The 20833-nt window shown below is 45.9% G+C and overlaps 1 protein-coding gene and 1 non-coding gene across 7 annotated transcripts in view; both read right to left on the reverse strand.

The window, feature by feature from the left end:
- Positions 1-547: 547 nt before the first annotated feature.
- CHD4 (chromodomain helicase DNA binding protein 4) overlaps positions 548-20833 on the reverse strand; it is a 30526-nt gene continuing 10240 nt past the window's right edge. For 3 of the 6 annotated variants that reach the window (XM_032390856.1, XM_032390858.1, XM_032390854.1), the window contains exons 15-40: positions 20340-20531; positions 19651-19851; positions 19323-19460; positions 18918-19039; positions 18650-18823; positions 18157-18298; positions 17939-18070; positions 17706-17823; positions 14907-15031; positions 14328-14565; positions 13988-14163; positions 9652-9832; positions 9481-9567; positions 9302-9390; positions 9064-9197; positions 8389-8533; positions 8116-8281; positions 7768-7865; positions 7527-7656; positions 7051-7122; positions 6599-6736; positions 6232-6340; positions 5987-6119; positions 2416-2614; positions 1303-1466; positions 548-1124 (exon numbers count right to left, since the gene is read on the reverse strand). In XM_032390856.1, coding sequence (XP_032246747.1) covers positions 1107-1124; positions 1303-1466; positions 2416-2614; positions 5987-6119; positions 6232-6340; positions 6599-6736; positions 7051-7122; positions 7527-7656; positions 7768-7865; positions 8116-8281; positions 8389-8533; positions 9064-9197; positions 9302-9390; positions 9481-9567; positions 9652-9832; positions 13988-14163; positions 14328-14565; positions 14907-15031; positions 17706-17823; positions 17939-18070; positions 18157-18298; positions 18650-18823; positions 18918-19039; positions 19323-19460; positions 19651-19851; positions 20340-20531 — 3621 coding nt within the window. In that variant the 3' untranslated portion in view covers positions 548-1106. Of the gene's footprint in view, positions 1125-1302; positions 1467-2415; positions 2615-5986; positions 6120-6231; positions 6341-6598; positions 6737-7050; positions 7123-7526; positions 7657-7767; positions 7866-8115; positions 8282-8388; positions 8534-9063; positions 9198-9301; positions 9391-9480; positions 9833-13987; positions 14164-14327; positions 14566-14906; positions 15032-17705; positions 17824-17938; positions 18071-18156; positions 18299-18649; positions 18824-18917; positions 19040-19322; positions 19461-19650; positions 19852-20339; positions 20532-20833 lie in introns of all 6 variants that reach the window. The other 3 variants (XM_032390857.1, XM_032390855.1, XM_032390853.1) reach the window with 2 other exon arrangements.
- LOC116623708 lies at positions 7951-8090 on the reverse strand. Its single transcript, XR_004297742.1, has one exon.

Raw genomic sequence — 20833 nt, forward strand, 5'->3', positions numbered from 1 at the left:
ACCCCTGCTCAGCCCATCAGGTAAGGTCTCTGCCTGGCTTCACATGCGTAGAGGCCGGAGGAAGACCTCTTGTGTCCTAATTTCACACAAGTTAAAAAACTTCAGCCTTCCTTCGAATGAACACTAAGGCGGTGCTTAGTAGCTGTTAAAAACTTTTCCAAGCACTTTACTAGTTTTATCTTCTCAACTCTATGCAGAAGATATCTTTATTTTATGAGAAATCTACAGCCCAGATAAGTTAACTTCCTCAGATCACAAAGCCATTAAACAGTGGTACAGGGTATGAACCCAGGTGTAGTTTTGAAGCATCTCATTTTCCAAGGGGCGGTCATCCTTGGTCCCGAACACAGAAGGCACATGCACACAGAACATGGCTCTTCTGTAGGATACCGGCATACAAGTTAACCCCCTTCGTTTTCAGGTAACACATTTCCCAGAGCTGCTGTCCATACACACTCATCCATCTGCTCCTACACCCACACTGAACCAGAGCACTAAAATACAAGGAAACTTTTATTTTCAATTTTCATCAAGAAATTTGCTGTGGTTTTTTATGCTTTTGGTTCTTTTCCTTTTTTTTTTTTTTTTTTTTTTCCACTTTATTTCATTCTAGCTGCTCAGTGGCTGGAGCCGCTGGGTTCCTGGTATTAAAAAGATGCCAACAGAGGTAGCTGTGTCTCGCCCAGGGGCCCGGCCCACTCTGAATACCCCAAAAAAGGAGAAAAGAAAACACAAAATAAACCAACAAAATAAAACCAAAAGGAGGAAGAAATTCAGATCATTTTCTTCAAGCCTGGCGGGAACCCACAACAGTTTGTGTGTAACAGGCGTTACAGTGGGGAGAAGCCAGGGCCCAGAAGAAGGCCAGCCCGCCAGCTCCCTGCAGACGGCGCCGGCGCTACTGCTGCATGTCTCTCCAGCAGGAAGGGCACCACTGCCCCTCGCTCCCTCCCCTTCCCCAGTGCACGGGGGCTGTTCCTTTACAACACGGAAGATGGGGCAGAAGGAAGGAGAGGGTCTCTCAGGCCCCCAGGGGAGAAGCTGGGCAAGGGAAAGTGAGGAAGGTCACTGCTCAGCGGTGGAGGTGGTATCATCGATCCGGGTCTTCACTGCTGCTGGGCTACCTGGAGGAAAAGAGAGCCAAGGGAGTCAGAATCCCAAACCACGGGAAACTACCCAATCCCAAGGGAACTCCCTGGGAAGAGCCCCATCTGCCCAGTATATGAAACTTGGGGCAGAGAGCAAAGTCACGAGTTCCAGAATGGCTCTGCTGAAAGAGCTAGCCGGAAGAAAAGGGTCTACCTGCTGTGGAGTAGGTTCAGGTGCTCGGTTTGCCAGGCGGCTGAGGATGTTGCGCTCTGACATCTGTAACCTCACAGCAACCGGGGGAATCCGGGCAATAGTGGCTGGGAGCCGGGTCACGTCGGCTTTCATGTCACTCAGCAGTTCTTCTAGCTGTTTCAGAACTGCACAGAGGGAAAAAACAGGCGGTGAGCTGTGGTGGTCAAGACTGAGATCCTTCTGGGGCGCCTGGGTGGCTCAGTCATTAAGCGTCTGCCTTTGGCTCAGGTCATGGTCCCTGGGTCCTGGGATCGAGCCCCGCATCGGGCTCCCTGCTCAGCGGGAAGCCTGCTTCTCCCTCTCCCGCTCCCCCCTGCTTGTGTTCCCTCTCTCAAATAAATAAATAAAATCTTTAAAAAAAAAAAAAAAGACTGAGATCCTTCTTACCGCAGTGAACCCGGCCCCTCGTTTATTCTCAGTGACCAAGCGAGTGATGTGCTGGAGTGCTGAATATTGTTTTAGTCACTGAGTCGCCTGACCCACCTCAGCCACACTCGTTCCTATTCCTCATATTGCAGTTCCAACTGTCCATGATGCTATGCATTTTTACATCCCCTAACCCTCACTGTACCTTGCTCCCTCCTGTCTCTTATTTTCTCCACTCCCTGAGAGAAGATTTCTGTTTCCTTTTCTCACCATCTTCGCTTTCAGAGCTGTCTTCTCCTTCCTTTGAACCAGCCTCCTTTTCCTCATTTCACCCTCCACCCCCCCATCATGTTTTAACTTTAATTAGAAATGTTGAAAGGGGTCTAGAATTTGACGGGATCTTAATTCACCAGAAGTTAACTCTACAATATCCCAGATAACACTGTATTATTCTGCTTTCCTTTCCACCTCCAAGAACTTGAATATATTGAGTTAAAAGAGGCAAAGAACTACTGTCCTCGATTGCCTCTAAGATATTAGCTTTCCGAGGAAGAAAGCAAAGATCCCCAGCACATCCTAAGTGCCCAGACAGAGGGGCTCTGAAAAAGGTCTGGAAACCAGCAGTAACTGTGTGTTTGGGCGAGGCGGGGGGGGGGGGGGGTGTAGCGGAAAAAGGCTGAGTCAGCAGGAGGCAGGGGAGCCACTGGCTACCTTTGTGCAGGACCGCATTGGCAGGCTTGTTTCCGGCCATTGACTCCTTGGACAGGTGCTGGTGACTCTCCGCCAAACACTCCACCTCAGCAAAGCGCGTGTTTAGGGCCATGGAAGGGTGAGAGGGGTCCTCTGACATGTTCAGGTAAGCTGCCCGGCGCAGCTGTTCCTCAATCACCAGGGCTTGTTCTAAGAGCTGGAGAAGGATAAAGAGGAGAGGGGAGCTGCACGGACACCAGCTTTGCTTATTTCTGATGGGTCTCTCCCAATCAATAAAAAACCTTACCGACGGCTCCCCCACACCCAAGCCCTTCAACATCGCGTTACTTTGTTTACTCCCATTTGGAAGTTCATATTTCTAAAACTCTTTGCCCTTTATGGATTCGCTTATACAAAAATGATTAAAAATTCAGTCCAGAAAATAGATCGTATAAAAAATTAATTATCACAAGTAATTGCACCTCCCAGAGATACTGTTAACATGTTGAGGTTTTTCCTTGCATCTGTATTTCTAAAGTAGCTGAGGTCACTCTATATACCTGTTGTGTTTTCACTCAAAGTTCCATGGCAAAAACCTTCATTATAACTGCCCTTCATAAAAGATGATTTTTAATGGTTGCGTGGTAGTCCGTCCTATGGCTATACCTACCACGTTGTATTACTTAAGTTATTTTACTTTTTAAAAGTATTTGTTGTTTCTTTTATCTCCGTATCTCACTCCCGTTCCTTTCCGTCCCCAACAGGCAATGCTTCTACTATACTTACTGCGTGGCTTCGTGCAAGTGTTCTTGAAGACTGAGTTTTGTTTCATGTGCACATTTCTAATTTACAGAATGTTGTTCTGTACACATAAAAAGCCTTTTATCCCTTTCCCCACTTCAGATCTTTTCAAAACGTTCAATTTATGTTGTTCTAACACATCTATTTCGTTCCTTCTAACTGTTGCTTAAATGCTCCATGATGTGAATCCACATTTTACCTATCCACACTCCCAGTCAATGTCCCAGGCAAACAGCTAGGTTACTTCCGGGCCCCACCCCCCAAAATCATACTGCAATGAACACTTACACAAGTCACCTGACGGAGCTATGTAAAAGGTTCTTTGCAATATATTCCAAGAGACAGAATGTTGATTCAGAAGTTATAAGACTTAATTTGCTCAAGTATCCATCCACTGGTTCTTAAAGACAATAAAGCCATTAGGGGTCAGGAAACAGGACAGTATGAGAATAATGGGCTGTTGTTTCTTCCACAAGACATGCTCCATCGAGCAGAGTAATTTATCCCCAGACTGACCAAGCATCTACTTTCGATCTACATACCCTGTGTCTCCTTCACTGCCTCCTCCTGTCCCAAACTATGAGCTTTCTCCAGGATCATCGGCCCTTGGCTTGCTGCTGTTCTTTTAAAGAACTCCCTTAAGTGATTTCTCCTCTCCCAGTTCAGCCAGCCCCTCCGTGCAAAGGGATCTGATGCTTTTCAAACCTGCATTTCAAGCACTGAGTGTTCTGATCCCACTCATGTGTGGTTAATCACTCTTTGATCCCACTTGTTTATGGTGTGAGGGGTAGGTAGTGGGAGGATATTAGTTAGGACTTTTCTAAAATTGAATTTACTCTTTCTACAAACTGCTCCCTCTCCTCACCTCCCTGATCTGTCAATGGTAATTTTTCTCAGTGACTCGGGCTCAAAACTTTAGTTTTATATCTCAAATCCATTAAGTCAAGAGTCAGCAAACTATGGCTTATGGGCCAAATCTGGCCCACTGTGTTTTTGTATGGCCCAAGAGCTAAGAATGGTATTTTTACATTTTTAAATGGTTGGAAAAAAATCAAAATAGTTTGTGACACTTTATAAAAAATATATGATGTTCAAATTTTCCTATCAACAAATAAAGTTTTATTGGAACACATTCATACTTCTTCGTTTAGAACCTGTGGCTGCTTGCACACTATGACAGAGTATTTGCAACATGTGTGTCCCACAGGGCCTGAAATAGTTATTATCGGGCCCTTTAACAGAACAGACTTACTGGCTCTACAATAAAGCAGTAAATCCTATCAATTATTTGGTCTGTCTCCTTTACCTTATCCTTTTCATTTTCTACAACCAGCATCACAGCCCAGCCCTTACTACCTCCTGACCACCGGACAGTTCTATAATCTCATGAGTGTTCGGTTTCCATTTCTCCTGTCGTATTAAAACTCTTCATGAACCTTCAATGGCTGCCTGTTAACTATAGGGTAAAGTCCAAACTCTTATCTGGTGCCAAAAACCCACCTACTAACCTCTAGCCCTTACCTCACTCTCTAATCTACCTCCCACTATCACCCAACACAAATGTTTTCTACAGCTCAACTGGGCTACTTGCTGCCTCCAAACACCATAAGCTCTGCTGCCCCTAGGCCTTTGCCCTCCTTAATCCCGTTGGTTCAAACAACCTTCCGCTTCTATCCAGCTATCTCTAGGACATTCATCAAAACTTCATTCCAATACCATCTTCTCCACGAAGCCGTCCGGGAGCTCTCTCCGGGCTCCCCAAATTCCCCCGGAGAACTTCCGTATGATCTCTCCCAATACACAGAGTGGCATTCATTTGATCACACATTTGCCTCTACCTTAAACCAAAAGCTCCTTGAGAACAGGCACCATGCCTTATTTGTCTTTGTATCCTCGTGCTACTCCCCATTGCTTGGCACATGATGTTTAAAGGTTCACTAGTGTACATTTCTTATCCCCCCAATGATACTCAGTTTAAAACTCACATGTCTTGTCTTCGTGGTATCCCATTTTGATGGTCTGCACACAGTTGCCCTCAACATACATTTGCTGAATTCCAGACTGAGACTCCCCTCAGTCCTGGGTTTACTAACCCTAGCGATTCTGAGAATGAACTCTACCTTTGCATTTCCTCTTTGCAACCACCCTACCCCTTATCCACACAGGGGCTCTCAAACCCACTGACAGCCCTCCCTCTTCAGAAGTCCAATTTAATCCCACCTCTGTATCTTTCCTGAATACTCTAACCTACAGTGGTCCCCTGACACATCCACTGCATGTCTGTGTCATTTATTAGTTTTCATTTATTTATTTTTAAGTAGGCTCCATGCCCAATGTGGGGCTCGAACTCACAACCCTGAGATCAAGAGTCACATGCTTTACTGAGCCAGCCAGGTACCCCTTCATCTGTGTCATTTATCAGGCATGGTCATCTTCCGACTTGAAGAGCTGGTTAATTTTCAAGTCGGTATGTCTTGATTTCTTTTTAATTTTTTTTTTATTTATTTACGTAATCTCTACCCCCAACACGGGGCTCAAACTCACAACCCTGAGATCAAGGGTCGCATGTTCTCCAGACTGAGCCAGCCAGGCGCCCCTGTTAAGTCTTGATTTCTAGTATTTAAGATACTTGGGAGCACAACCTTTCACAGAATACAAAGAGTTAAGCCAAGTACACTGGAGAATATACTAGACAGTACGTCTGCACGGCCAGACTCCCTCCTCTCTAGTCCCTTCTGCATTTCAAAGACTGTCACTTCAACACCATATTCCTCCTCATCCTGCTCACCTTGAACCTTCGGGCTAGAAATTTATTCTTGATCTCTAAGAAATTGCCACGATTCATTTCACCCTTGAAAGGTTCATTGAGGATGGCATAGCGTGGGTCATTCTGGATGTCCTGCCACCGGGCATAGCCATGGCTTTTGGAAAACTGTTCAGGAAAAACAAAACAAGGAAAAGTAGGAACCTCACACAGTGAGACCTTTAGAACCCTTCACCGAGAACCTCAGCCTAGACTCAGGCAAAGGATACTTTATGATGCCAGCCAGCAGCCAGTAGTCATGCCGCCGATGCCAGATCTCGTAAGTCTTCTTGGTGACAGTGGCTGCCCGCTCCTCATTCTGCCAAAGGGAGTGCAACTCTGAAGAGGAATTTGGGGAAGGTTGAGGAGAAAAAGAAAGGCAAATATCTGTAAGAATGCAAAAAGCTATTTATTCCTGCCCCCACAGATGCCATCTTAGGAGTACACCTCTGGCTTTCCAACAGAGGCAGAGGAAGGTGCAATCAACTTGGCAGTCCCTCATCTGGTAGAGGTGAAGTCTTTGTACCCTTGCTTCTGACAAGAACCCTAATTTCACTTCAGATCCTTCTAACCCCAGTTGGTCCCTCATTGTCATACCAGTAAAACCACCATCCGCGATGTTGAACATGAAACGCTGTTTAATATTTTTTTTCTGCTTCTCATCATTCAGGTCCTTGGGGGTCTCTCCATTCTGAAGCATCACCTCCTTTTTCTCTTCTTCTTCTTTCTTCTCTTCTATAGGACATGCAGGAAAAAAAAATGTCAGCTCCAGGCAGAAGCATAGCACCTTGGCCCTTACCCACAGCATTCTATGCTCTAAGTATCCAGCCACCTCCACCCTTTCTCCACACAGGTATTTCTCAAAGCTGGAAAAAGGTGCCACTGGCCCATAACAATCATATGCAGGGACAGATGAAGTCTTTTAGCTTGGATAAAGTAACTATCTGGGTGTGGATGGGGAGAAGCCAGCAGAGTGTCCCAGAGATAAAGCCCTTGCATATAGTTTTAGAGTCCTTTACAATCACAATCAGCTTTCTCCAAACACTCACCTTTGTCCTCTACCACAATGGGGGTCAGATCTACTGCTGACTTCTCCTCTACCTTCTCCACGTCAGCAACACCTGGGGGGGAACAGATGGCATTGAAAGTGTATAAAGAAGAAGGTTCTGGGGTGTCTGGCTGGCTCAGTTGATACAGAGCATGCAACTCTTGATCTTGGGGTTGTGAGTTCGAGCCCCACGATGGGTACAGAGGTTACTTAAAAATAAAATCTTTAAAAAAAAAAAAAAAGGAGAAAAAAAAGGATGTTCTCCTCTGTCCCACACCATAGCCAACCAGAACAGTCTTAACCCTACATCAATGATTAATGTCATAAAAGATGTCTTAAGGGGTTAAAAACCCTCAAGTTAAAATCAAGGGTGCGGGATTCTCCAGTGTGTCCCTTCCTCCTGATATGTCCTTAGCCCAGCTAGAAGTCCAAGAGCTTCACAGGGATCTGGATGTAGTAACTTGAAAATGTGGATACCTTTGGGCTCTGTCTCCATCGGTTCCTCTGTTCTCTCCTTCACCTCTGCCTTTTCCACTTTCTCCTCTCCCTCGGGAGGTTCAACAAGGACTTTTTCGTCCTCTGAGGCAGGGGCAGGGGCTTGTGTACACTTCAAAGGAAAAAATACAGAAGCTGAGGCAGAGAGACCAGCAACCGAAAGGATGAGTGGGCTTATCCATTTATCTTCGGTATGGCATCCAGTCACCCCCCCAGCTCTTACCTCAACAGTGGCCTCTGGGGCTGCAGATTTAACCTCCTTTTCTCCTTCTGCACTCTCTTCCTCTTTAAGGCTATTCTCCTCTATTTTTATCCCATCCTCTGCAGATCAATAGAAGTCAATTAATTAGGAAGGAGGTTTGAGATCAAAGAGAAGGTCACGCCTTCTCAGTTGGTCTCATCTTTAATTGTCCTCTCGTGCCTTTAAGAGCCAGCCCTATTCTTAGGACGGCTCTCCTAAACTGAGAGGGAGATTGCTGTGTGTCCTGCCAGACTCCCCTGTCAGAGCTGAGCACAAGAGAGCAGAAAAAGCACTGGCAAGGACAGAAAAGGACAGTACAGGCAGACTTACCAGCAGGTGGGGCAGGTGCAGGGGTATTGGGTTGTGTGTCCCCTGGAGTGGAGGGTGTAGGAGTCTTTGGGGAAGGTGACCCTGGCTGAGACATTTTCTTGTTTTCTTCTACTTCAGCAAGTTCAGGCATGCTCCAGCGCCCATTAACATGTTCAAACTCCTGAACCTGTAGCAATGGGACAAGAAAGTGAAGATCCAATTCCAGCTCTAGGCTCCTTTCCTGTTGGCCCTCTAGTTTCCCCTAGAAACTCTGAACAATGCAGAGGGGCTCACCTTCTTTCGAATCAAGGACATGACACCAATCCTAGTAAGGACATGCTGGCGAGACAGGCCTTCTCGGGGGACACCATCAGCAAAGGTCTCAGCCCCATCTGCTCCTGGCTCACATAAATGTCGCATGAAAAGAGATACATAAGCCCTGTAGTAAAGAAGTGAGAAATGAGTTAAACAGCAATAAGGCCAACTCCTAGATGAGATCTTTCCCACTTATCCTAGACAATAACTCTGGCTCCATCTTGACATAAAGCCTGCCATCACACTGAAGGCCAGTTCTCCAGACCCCACAGCACGCCCTGGGTTCTCCTCCAGGGAAGCTAGGAACACAAAGAACCCTATTACTAACAGCTACACCTGCCAACTTCAACAGAGAAACCGCCAATTTCTGCACAGCCTGGACTAGTACCGTGGAATGACCACAGATCAAAAGCTCTTGCTTGGGGGGCCTGGGTAGCTCAGTCAGTTAAGCGTCTGCCTTCAGTTCAGGTCATGATCCCAGGGTCCTGGGATTGAGCCCCGCTGAGTCCCGCATCAGGCTCCTTGCTCTCTCTCACTATCTCTGTCGTTATCTCTGTCTCTCTCTCAAATAAATAAAATCTCAAAAAAATAAAAAGAATAAAAAAAAAAATAAAAGCTCTTGCTCTACATCAGTCATTCCAGCTCTCAACTTACTTGAACTCTTTCTCTGATTTGCCTCGCAGATCTCTCACAAGCCACTGGGTGGTAAAAGCATCCTGAGGTGGCATCCCATATCGCATAATTGCATTAAGAAAGGCTTTTCGCTGACGAGCATTAAAGCCAAGTACCTAGAGAAAGAAGGAGCCTAGGTGAGAGGGAGCAGGCCTTACTCCATTAAAGACCAAATATCTAGCACTCACCCACCTCCTCCTTAGACTTATATGACACTTACTTCAATATTCCCACCAACACGGGCCAACAGAGGAGGCAATGGCTTATCTTTATCATTCCGCAGGCCCTTACGACTGGGCCTGCGGGGAGCTGTAAGAAGAGAAGAATACATGAGTGACACTGGTAGGGGTGTTAATCAAAGCGATATTTAAAAAGCTAGCAGAAAGGCATAGCTCTCACCTTCTGAGCGTTCATCAAAGTCTTCATCACCTTCCTCTGAGGCCACTGAATAATCGGACTGGTTGTCGGACTGGTCGTCCTGCCAATCTGGAGGGAGAGAGGGCAGATGAGCGGGGCCCACTGCTCTAGTGGAACGGCCCATGGGTGGGGGGCGGGGCCGGCCACACACACCTCGGTCCTCCTGGGAGCCATCATTGTAGTTGACCTGTTTACGGATTCTTTTTCCTTTGCCCAGATTTCGGGCTAGATCTTCTTGCTGCTGCTCATAATGGTGCCGCAGCAATTTCTCCCAGTAGTCAGGATCCACACTTTCTTCCTGTTTTATGATTTCTCGTTCTACCTCCTCTTCCTCCTGGGACAGAGGGAGGGCCAGGACTCAGGGGTGCTGAAGTCAGCACCACCAGCTACCCCTGGTCCTCAGTTCCCATTCTGCTAGCTCCTTTTCAGGACTGGACTCTGACATACTTAGTGTGCCTGCTTGGACCTAAGAACTTAAAAAGAAATTTAATTGACAGGACATGGGTCCTCATAATTACATATAGATTAGCAGTCAACATAACTAAAGAAAAACATGGGATGACACTGTTATCACAAAAGGATGAAGAGACAGTATGCTTTCTTCTAACCCCTTTGACTGACACCTATACCGTTGGGAGACAGCAAAATGTAGAAAAGAGAGGTTAGATAGCAAGGCAGAACATAAGGGCTTCTGAAATGCTGCAAAAGATTTCTTAAGACATAAAGTAGAAGGGCCATAAGCTCTTCTGTTCATTACTTCATAAAAGTTTGCCAACTATGTGCAAAAAACAAAACAAAAAACCCAAACAAATTATACATATATATCCTCCTATGTCCCAGTAATGTTTATGCTCCTCTGAAATTCTTATATTTTTTTCAAACAGTTCAGGACCAGTAATTGATTCCAAATCCCTCACATTAGAACTAAACCACTACTAACAGCATAGTAACAGAAACAACCTAAATGTCCATCATTATGGAACTAACCGAACAAATTCCTGGTGGTGGGGAGTGGGCAAAATGGGTGAAGAGGGTCAAAAGGTACAAACTTCCAGTTATAAACAAGTCCTGGGGATGCAATGCACAGCCTGGTGACTACAGTTAATAACACTGTATTACATACTGGAAAGTTACTCAAAGTAGTTTTTTTTGTTGTTGTTTATTTGAGAGAGAGAGAACGCACGCACATGAGCAGAGGGAGAAGTAGGCTCCCCACTGAACAGGGAGCCCGATGTGGGACTTGATCCCAGGACCAAGATCATGACCTGAGCCGAAGGCAGATGCTTAACCAATTGAGCCACCCAGGTGCCCTCAAAGTAGATCTTAAAAGTTCTCATCACAAGAAAAAAACTGTATTAAGTATGCATGGTGACAGTTGTTGACCAGACTTATCATGGTAATCATTTCACAAAATATACAAATATTGAATCAATTTGTTGTATACCTAAAACTAACATTAATGTTGTCTGTCAGTTATTAACTCAATCTTAAAAAATAAATAAGCTACAGTACTTCCAAACAAGGATATATTATGCAGCAAGAAAAAAGGGAAGGGGAGCCTGGGCTGCCTCAATCAACAGAGCATGCAACTTTTTTTTTTTTTTTTTTTTTTTTAAAGATTTTTATTTATTTATTTGAGAGAGAGAATGAGAGACAGAGAGCATGAGAGGGAGGAGGGTCAGAGGGAGAAGCAGACTCCCTGCCGAGCAGGGAGCCCGATGCGGGACTCGATCCCGGGACTCCAGGATCATGACCTGAGCCGAAGGCAGTCGCTTAACCAACTGAGCCACCCAGGCGCCCCAGAGCATGCAACTCTTGATCTCGAGGTTGTAAGTTTGAGCTCCACAGTGGGTGTAGAGATAACTTAAAAAAATAAAATCTTTAGGGGGCGTCTGGGTGGCTCAGTCTGTTAGGCATCTGCCTTCGGCTCAGGTCATGATCTAAGGGTCCTGGGATCGAGCCCTCCATCGGGCTCCCTGCTCAGCAGGGAGTCTGCTTCTCCTTCTCCCTCCGAAGCTCCCCCTCTGCTTGTGCTCTTTCTCTCTCTCACCCTCTCACTCGCTCKCTCTCTCAAATAAAATTTTTTTAAAAATAAAATCTTTTTTGGGGCACCTGCGTGGCTCAGTCATTAAGCGTCTGCCTTCGTCTCAGGTCATGATCCCAGAGTCCTGGGGTTGAGCCCCGCATCTGGCTCCCTGCTCAGCGGGAAGCCTGCTTCTCCCTCTCCCACTCCCCCTGCTTGTGTACCCTCTCTCACTGTGCTTCCCTCTGTCAAATAAATAAATAAAATCTTTTTAAAAAATAAAATCTTTTTTAAAAATTTGAAAAAAAAGGAGGGGAGCTCTTTATGTACCAGTTTGGACTAAATCTCCAAGATTGATTGATTGACTGATTGATTTAAAGATTTTATTTACTTACTTGAGAGAGAGAGAGAGCAGAAGCAGAGGGTAGTGGCAGAGGGAGAGAGGGGAGAGGGAGAAGCAGACTCCCCACTGAGCAGGCATCCCAATGAGGGGCTCAATCCCAGGACCCTGGGATCATGACCTGAGCCAAAGGCAGACGCCTAACCACATGAGCCACCCAAGAACCCCTTATTCATTTATTTTTAAAAGATTTTATTTATTGAAAGAGAGTGCGAGCAGAGGGGGGAACAGGGGCAGAGAGGGAGGGAGAGAGAAACCCAACAGACTCCCCACTGAGCTCAGAGCCTGGTTGGGGGGCGGGGCTCGATCCCACAACCCTGAGATCATAACCTGAGGCAACATCAAGAGTCAGATGCTTAACCAACTAAGCCACACAGATACCCCTAAATCTCTTAAGATTTATTAAGTGGACAAAAGCAAGGTACAGAACATTACGAATAACAAACTACTTTGTGTTTAAAAGAAAAAGGGAGGGGCGCCTGGGTGGCTCAGTTGGTTAAGCACCCAAGCAACTAACTCTTGATTTCGGCTCAGGTCAAGATTTCAGGGTTGTGAGATCGAGCCCCATGTCGGGCTCCATGCTGCGCCTGCTTAGGATTTTCTCTCTCTCTCCCTCCCCCCCTGCCCCACTTTGTGCTCGTATACTCTCTCTCAAAAAAAAAGGAAAAGGGAAAAAAGTGTTTGTGCGTGTATGTGAGCACAGGCACATGTGCATATATATGGATAGATACACATGTAACTTGTATGCACATAAAATACCTTTAGAAAAATACACAAGAAACTGAAAACATCAGTTATCTCCAGGGAGGGAACTAGATGGAAAAGAGATACCTTGTATCTTTTGAATCTTGACCAGTAAATCACTCTTTATTCAAAAAATATGATTTATAAAAGGTAAACAGCAGCTACAGTTACTTATGAGAGAGGGCCACCTGTATACCTGAGTAGCTGAGAGCAGAGGTTATCAATGGGAGGACCCCCCGCCCTTCCCCAACACTCAGCATGTGCTGCCCCAGCCAATCACCCCCATGCAGCCACTGCCCTGACAGAAACCCGGAGCACCTTACAGGAGGGCTGCTGTGATTGAATACCACTGGTCCACAGACCGAGGTCAGAATTTTCAGCCACAGTTACACACAACCGAGGCTGGCAGCACCACCTCCCGAGGAGAACAGAGATAATGGGTATATATGAGAAAAACATAGCAAGGGGGATGGTTTTGAGTGAGAAGGGTGAGAAAAGATGGGAAAGACTACCAGAAATCTATGTCAATTCAAAGAACACTGAGTTGGGTGGTCTAAAGGGGGGACCAGAAGAGAAAGTAATTTTGTTTTTTTTATTTTATACTTCACTTCTAGGGGGAAAAATTATTAAAGAAGCCACACATTTATCAGTTTTACATTTTTTGTTTTTGGTAAAAAAGACCCAGAAAAGGAAGGGAAGAGAAAAAGGGAAAACAATTCTAATGTTTTAAAAAGTACAGGGAAGTAGGCTGCTTAGACATGTATCTCATCTCTTGCCTTTTCTTTCTTTTTTTTTTAAGATTTTATTATTTATTTATTTGAGAGACAGAATGAGATAGAGAGAGCATGAGAGGGTCAGAGGGAGAAGCAGACTCCCTGCCGAGCAGGGAGCCCGATGCGGGACTCGATCCCAGGACTCCAGGATCATGACCTGAGCCGAAGGCAGTCGCTTAACCAACTGAGCCACCCAGGCGCCCCTCTTGCCTTTTCTCCAAAGAGACTTGAGATAGCAATCAGAAGTTTATTTGTAGGGTTAATAAAATACGTAAGTGAAAATGAGATTCTGATAAGGAAGAGCTAATATACGTAAAAGTTTTCAGTGTGAAATTTGGCTGTGAGTTTCCTGACAGCCACAGCAAAAATGAGAGCATGACTGCCCATATGTGACAGTATTTATTTCCAAAGGAATAGATAGATCAATTCATCAATGTACTTACTGACTTACCTACAGATGTTTTCCTCTTGTCTCAAATACCATCCTGGTCTCAATAACAATTTCCAGACCAATCACCAAGCACAGCATTGCCTTGGACTCATACTCACCCCCATCTCTTCTTCCCGCACCACGTACTGGGCCACTTTGAACGAGCTCAAATATTCATTCATGCCCTGCAATTCTGTGTCTTCTGTCTCATCCTGATTACGGTCCAGAAGTCGCTCAATGGCCTTGTCATCATAGTGGATAACACTGCTATCTTCTCCCTCTTTGTTGTCTCCTCCTATAAAGAATCAGAGGTCCACACCCTCAAAGTCAGCTTCAGCAGCTGCAGTGGTAAAAAAAATCCCACAGGACCCTAGGGCCAAGTCTCAGGACCCTAAGTATCAAATATATCCTTTCGAGAGGCCAAACCCCACACCAAAACAAGTTTTCCTGCTAGCTTACCTCCGTCTGTGGCTTCATCCTTAAATAGTTCCTCAGTGCCAAACTTGAGGATGTCATCAAGCTCCTGTTTGGACATGGATCCAGTCTTGGAGCCCAGCCCGGGCCGAACCACGAGATGCGTCAGCATCATCTTCTTCTTTGCCACCTGCGTGATGCGCTCCTCCACTGACGCACGGGTCACAAACCGATATATCATCACCTTCTTATTCTGCCCAATACGGTGAGCTCTGCTAAAAGCCTGAAGTTGGGCACAAAACAAAGTCAGAAACTGAAGTAACCATATTTTCCGGCTTCTGCTCTTGCCCTGACATCCACATAATAAGCTAAATCCAGCACGAGGCAGCTTGCTTTCACATGAAACTCTAAAACTCACCCCCCGCCCCAGACCCCACCCTCCATCATGTTACTCCAAATAAGACCACAGCTAACCCAAACTCTCTGGCTCACAATAAGGTAAAAGACATAAAAAGAATCTAATGTTTGCCCCTGAAACAACTAATTCCAGATGGTGGAGTCTTCACAGAGAACACTTGCATTACCAGTGAATTACTGTATACAAAGGCCGCTACCTCTGCTCACCTGGATGTCATTATGGGGGTTCCAGTCAGAGTCATAGATAATAACTGTGTCTGCAGTGGCCAGATTGATTCCAAGGCCCCCGGCTCGAGTGGAAAGCAAGAAGCAGAACTGTTGAGCACCCGGTGCTAAGAAAGGAACCAAAACACCATTAGAAGTGTCTCCTGAGGGGCGCCTGGGTAGCTCAGTCGTTAAGCGTCTGCCTTTGGCTGGGGTCGTGATCCCAGGACCCTGGGATCAGCCCACCTCGGGCTCCCTGCTCAGTGGGAAGCCTGCTTCTCCCTCTCCCACTCCCCCTGCTTGTGTTCCCTCTCTCGCTGTGTCTCTGTCAAATAATAAAATCTTTTTAAAAAAAATCCATGTAATGAGCCACATTAACAGGTTAAAAAAAATTCTGATTGTCCCAATAGATATGAAAGTGCATCAGATAGATTTCTAGCATTTATTAATGATCAAAAATCTTACATTAAGGGGCGCCTGGGTGGCTCAGTTGTTAAGTGTCTGCCTTCGGCTCAGGTCATGATCCCAGGGTCCTGGGATCGAGCCCCGCATCGGGCTCCCTGCTCCACAGGAAGCCTGCTTCTCCCTCTCCCACCCCCCTGCTTGTGTTCCCTCTTTTGCTGTGTCTCTCTCTGTCAAATAAATAAATAAAATCTTTAAAAAAAAAGAAAAGTGTCTCCTGAATTCCAATTAATAAATGTAGAAGGCATGTTAAAAATACAAAACATCATCAGGCAAACACCATGGTAGTAATCACTGTAAGCAAGGTCCACAGATGGATGCTGAAATCAATGTGCAAGTTTAAAGAGAAAAGGTGCATGACCATAGTCTCGAATACCTCCCTCATCCAGTTATGGAATGGGTAAGTCATGGGGGTGAAAGGCAGACACAGAGAATACACTCAGTGATACTGTAATAGCGTATCACAACAGAAGGCAGCTACACTCATGGTGAGCCTAACTCACAGTTGTCCAATCACTACCTTGCACAGCTGACACCAATGTAACACTCTTGTGTCAACTATACTTCAAATTTGAAAAAAAAAAAAAAAAAGACATTTATCAGTATCAATTCTAATGGGGAAAAAAATTAGTTTACCGTCAAGAAACTAAGCAGATACCACCTGAACTGAGTGATCAAAGTTAACATCCCCAGTAATGGGACATTACCAACATCTTGTCCTCCCCCTGATATGATGCAATGAAAAGAATACAGCACTGCTTCTATGGCATTCTTGCCCAAAATGTCTACTAAGCTCAACCTGCTATAAGAAAACACCGGACAAACCCAAACTTAAGATATTCTAGGGGCGCCTGGGTGGCTCAGTTGTTAAGCGTCTGCCTTCAGCTCAGGTCATGATCCCAGGGTCCTGGGATTGAGCCCTACAACGGGCTCCCTGCTCCACAGGAAGCCTGCTTCTCCCTCTCCCACTCCCCCTGCTTGTGTTCCCTCTCGCGGTCTCTCTCTGTCAAATAAATAAAATCTTTAAAAAAAAAAAAAAAGAGACATTCTATAAAATAACTAACCAGTGATCCTCACAAGTATCAATGGCATGAAAGCAAAGGAAAGAATGAAGAACTGTCACAGATAGGAAAGAGACACAACAACCAAATGCAATGGGGGATCTGGTATTGGACCCTGAAATAGGAAAAGGACATTAGGAGGAAAACTGGTAACGTTCAATTAAGATCTACAGTTTAGTTACTAGTATGCCATCAATCATCACTTCCTGCTTTTGACAGTTATACTGTGATCACGTAAGCGGTTATTATTGAGAGAAGCTAGGTGAAGAATATATATAAACTCTGTATTATTTTTTCCTACTTTTAAGTCCAAAATTATTTTATTTTTTTTATTTTTTAAAGATTTTGTTTATTTATTTGACAGAGAGAGACAAAACAAGAGAGGGAACACAAGCAAGGGGAGTAAGAGAGGGAGAAGCAGGCTTCCCGCTGAGCAAGGAGCCCGATGCGGGGCTCGATCCCAGGACCCCGGGATCACGACCTGAGCCAAAGGCAGACGCCTAACGACTGAGCCACCCAGGCACCCCCAAAATTATTTTAAAATAAAAAATGAGGGGGTGCCTGGCTGGCTCAGTCGGAAGAGCGTGCAACTCTTGATCTCGGGGTCATGAGTTCGAGCCCTACGGTGGGTGTAGAGATTAATAAAGAAATTAATAAATAAACTTTCTAAAAACTAACTTAATGAAATCAGAAATAAGAAGGAGGGGGAAGAATGGGAGGAGTGGCAGCTCCGGAGACAGGTATGCCACATATTTGCGAACTGAGCTTGGTAAAGTCTTGGTCCCTCTCTGGGACTCAAGATACAACGAAGAGGGTTAAATAAAATGCTCTTCGTGTGGCAAAAAGAATGAAGACTCCAAACGGAAAAAAAAAAATCTGCCAGGAATAGTCCAAAACATCCTTTCAATCAAGGCATTCAAAAGCTTTATTCTTCCATATCACAATTGACAAAAACCCTAAAGAACCATACAGAAAAGCAGACAGACAAAAACAAGTGATCCAGGGGCGCCTGGGTGGCTCAGTCGTTAAGCGTCTGCCTTCGGCTCAGGTCATGATCCTGGGGTCCTGGGATCAAACCCCGCATAAGGCTCCCTGCTCGGCGGGAAGCCTGCTTCTCCCTCTCCCACTCCCCCTGCTTGTGTTCTCTCTCTCGCTGTGTCTTTCTCCATCAAATGAATAAATAAAAAATCTTAAAAAAAAAAAAAAAAAGAACAAGTGGTCCATACAAAGACATGAGGAAATGAGAATGCATGGACTGAAACCACTCCCTCCCACTTACCATTGAAGCGGTCAATGGCCTCTTGCCGCATGTTCCCAGTGATCCCACCGTCGATACGTTCATACTTATAACCTTCATGTTCCAAGAAATCCTCCAACAGGTCCAGCATTTTGGTCATCTGGAAAAGGAGCACAGTTCAGTGAAGGGGGAGTCAGATGACAGTTGCTTTCCTCGCGTCGCTGAGGGCGGTCTACTGCTTTCTCCTCAAGCTCCCAGCCCAGCCCACACAATACCTGAGAGAAGATGAGTACACGGTGCCCACCCTCCTTAAGGTTCTTGAGCATCTTCTGAAGCAGCAATAATTTCCCTGATGCTCGGATGAGGGCACTGCCATCATACATGCCATTAGGCATCTTAGGGGCTTCCTGAGGAAAGAAGCCAAAAAGAAACAAACACTGAGACAAATGGAGCAACTCCAGCGCAGCGGGGGCTGAGAGGAGACAGGGCGTACCATCGCAGCCACAGGGAAGAGGTATGGGTGGTTGCAGCACTTCTTCAGATCCATCACCACATTTAGCAGAGAGACCTGGTTGCCACCACCTCGAGCATTGAGTGCTTCAAAATTTCGAGTAAGAATGTACTTGTAGTATTTCCTACATGGACAAGATGGAGCGAGAAGTCAGACTCGAAAGCCTTTAGAGGACTCTTAACCTTTATATGACTCATGACACAGTCCCAAGGTCTGAGATCTTCCTTCCAACACATCTCACTTTAGGACCTAACGGCTGGAAACCTAACAGGCAGCACCACCAGCACCATCACGTGAAGGGAGGTATTTAACTACATAAGAACTAGGGCATGAGGTTTCTGTGTGATCTCGCTTGCTCCCGTCACCAGATGCCTGGCAGCAGAGTACAGGAAGGAATCAGAAACACTCTGCAGACTAGTAGGTATCTAACTACTTGGACAAAATGGAGTCAATGCTTCTGTCCCTTCTGACTCACTTCTGCATAGGGCTCAGCTCCACGCGCACAATCAGTTCTGTCTTGGATGGCATATTCTTGAACACATCAGCTTTGAGCCGCCGCAACATATGAGGGCCCAGCATGTCATGCAGTTTTTTAATCTGGTCCTCCTTGGCAATGTCAGCAAACTCCTCCAAGAAGCCTTCCAAGTTGCTTCAGAAAGAGAAAGGAAAGTGATATAGGAAATGGGCAACAGGAAGAATTAGAAGCAGAATTATCAGCTGATTATGGAGAAACACACACTTACTGGAACCTCTCGGGGGTGAGAAAGTTGAGCAGATGAAACAACTCTTCTAGATTGTTTTGTAATGGAGTCCCGGTCAGCAACAGCTTGTGTTGGAGTGAGTAACCATTTAACACTCGGAAGAACTGGAGAAGCATATGGAGAAGGTGAAATTCAATGAAAAGAGAAATCTGGGAGATGTCTGCAAACCTGAGCTGTTTCACTGCCCAATGGTTAAGCCTCCACCCCGCCCCCCCCCCATCTCCATCCCCCTTTTAAGGCCTGGCCACCAAGAGGAATCACAAGTGAGGAGGGAAGGCAAAGACTATTTGACCCTTTCCTCTCCTCCCAGGTCCTCCTCCCCTTAAGGAGTAGGTGGTACTAGAAAACTCAAACCGGAGGCAATAACCTCCCTCCCTTCACTCTCACCTTTGACTGATTGTTCTTGAGCCGATGCGCTTCATCCACAATGAGGCAGGCCCAATCAATAGAACCCAAGATAGCCATGTCAATGGTAATCAACTCATAGGATGTCAGCAGCACGTGGAATTTCACAGATGCCTCTTTCTGCACAAAGAGGCAACCTGGTCACTAACGTCCAACCCCTCCAGTGAAGGTTAACCCAAGGGACTTACGGGGTTTTCCCTCCTCCCAACTGTTATCCTTCTGCCTCACCGCAGGGACTAGAGTCAGAAGGAAGCCGACTAAGCCCGCAGCAACAACTCCCTCTAGGGTGGTCTCCCTCCCACTGAGATACCTTCATGCGAGAGGCTTTCTTGCCACCACGAATGGCATTGTCTTCAAAGGAGAACTCATTCTCTCGGATGATGGCACGGCTGTCTTTGTCACCCACGTAGGTCACCACATACATATCTGGAGCCCACATTTCAAACTCCCGCTCCCAGTTGATGATGGTAGAAAGAGGGGCACTCACTAGGAAGGGGCCTTTGGAATGACCCTTGGAGAAAGAAGAGAAGTGGCGGAGTAAGGACTGCGGGCCCCAGCACCCATTTCTACCACTGCCCCCAAGGCCGGCTGAGGACTGGCATGTGTGCTGCTACTCCTACCCTCACCTTTGTCTACGCAGGAGAACACCTGGCCTACTCCTTCCCACAGCACACCCACCTTTACAGAGAGTTTAGAACCCGACCCCATCCTGTAAGTCTTTCTGTGCTAATTCCACTCACAACTCTGCTTATCTCAACGGGTATTTGTTCCCCTAAGACTGAGGCTCTATGCACCAATCATTCCACCAATGATTCTACCCAGGGCTCCATCCCTTCAATCCATCTCTGTATATGTGTGTCTATCTTACTGTCATTCAACAATGTTCTTCAAGTTCTGTGACCAATTTTTTCCTTCCTTTTTCTCTCTCCTCAAGAGCGTGAAAAAACCACAAACACAAAATACCCACACACAAAACAACTAACAGCCCAGTGTTCCTACCTCCTTGTAGAGAGAATAGAGGAAGACTGCTGTCTGGACAGTCTTCCCAAGGCCCATCTCATCAGCCAAGATGGTGTCGGTGCCTTGAGCCCAGGAGAAGCGCAACCAGTTCAAGCCCTCCATCTGATAGGGGTGCAGGGTTCCACCCGTAGCATCCAGGTACTCTGGCTGTCGCTCATACTTCACTGTTGGCTGAAGGATGAAATGAAGGAAGTCAAGAGCTGGCAAGGAACTCCCTTCCTTGCATAAGACAGCAGATGCTTGCTCCTCACACATCCTCACTAGATCCTCAAGAGCCACAAAGAACTGTGGGGAAGAATATCCTCAAGAGCCACAAAGAACTGTGGGGAAGAAGATCCTCAACGGCTACTGTAACTTTGCGTTTGATTTAGGATCCTCCAGGAAGCAGGGCAACTAATCCATCAGACCGACTGAGATCTTGGTCCTACAGATCTCTGACGGAAGACAGCATCATATAGCCTCCCTAGCAATAT

The sequence above is a fragment of the Phoca vitulina genome, unplaced genomic scaffold, assembly GCF_004348235.1.
Source record: "Phoca vitulina isolate PV1807 unplaced genomic scaffold, GSC_HSeal_1.0 scaffold59, whole genome shotgun sequence".
In the NCBI taxonomy this organism is placed as follows: Eukaryota; Metazoa; Chordata; class Mammalia; order Carnivora; family Phocidae; genus Phoca; species Phoca vitulina.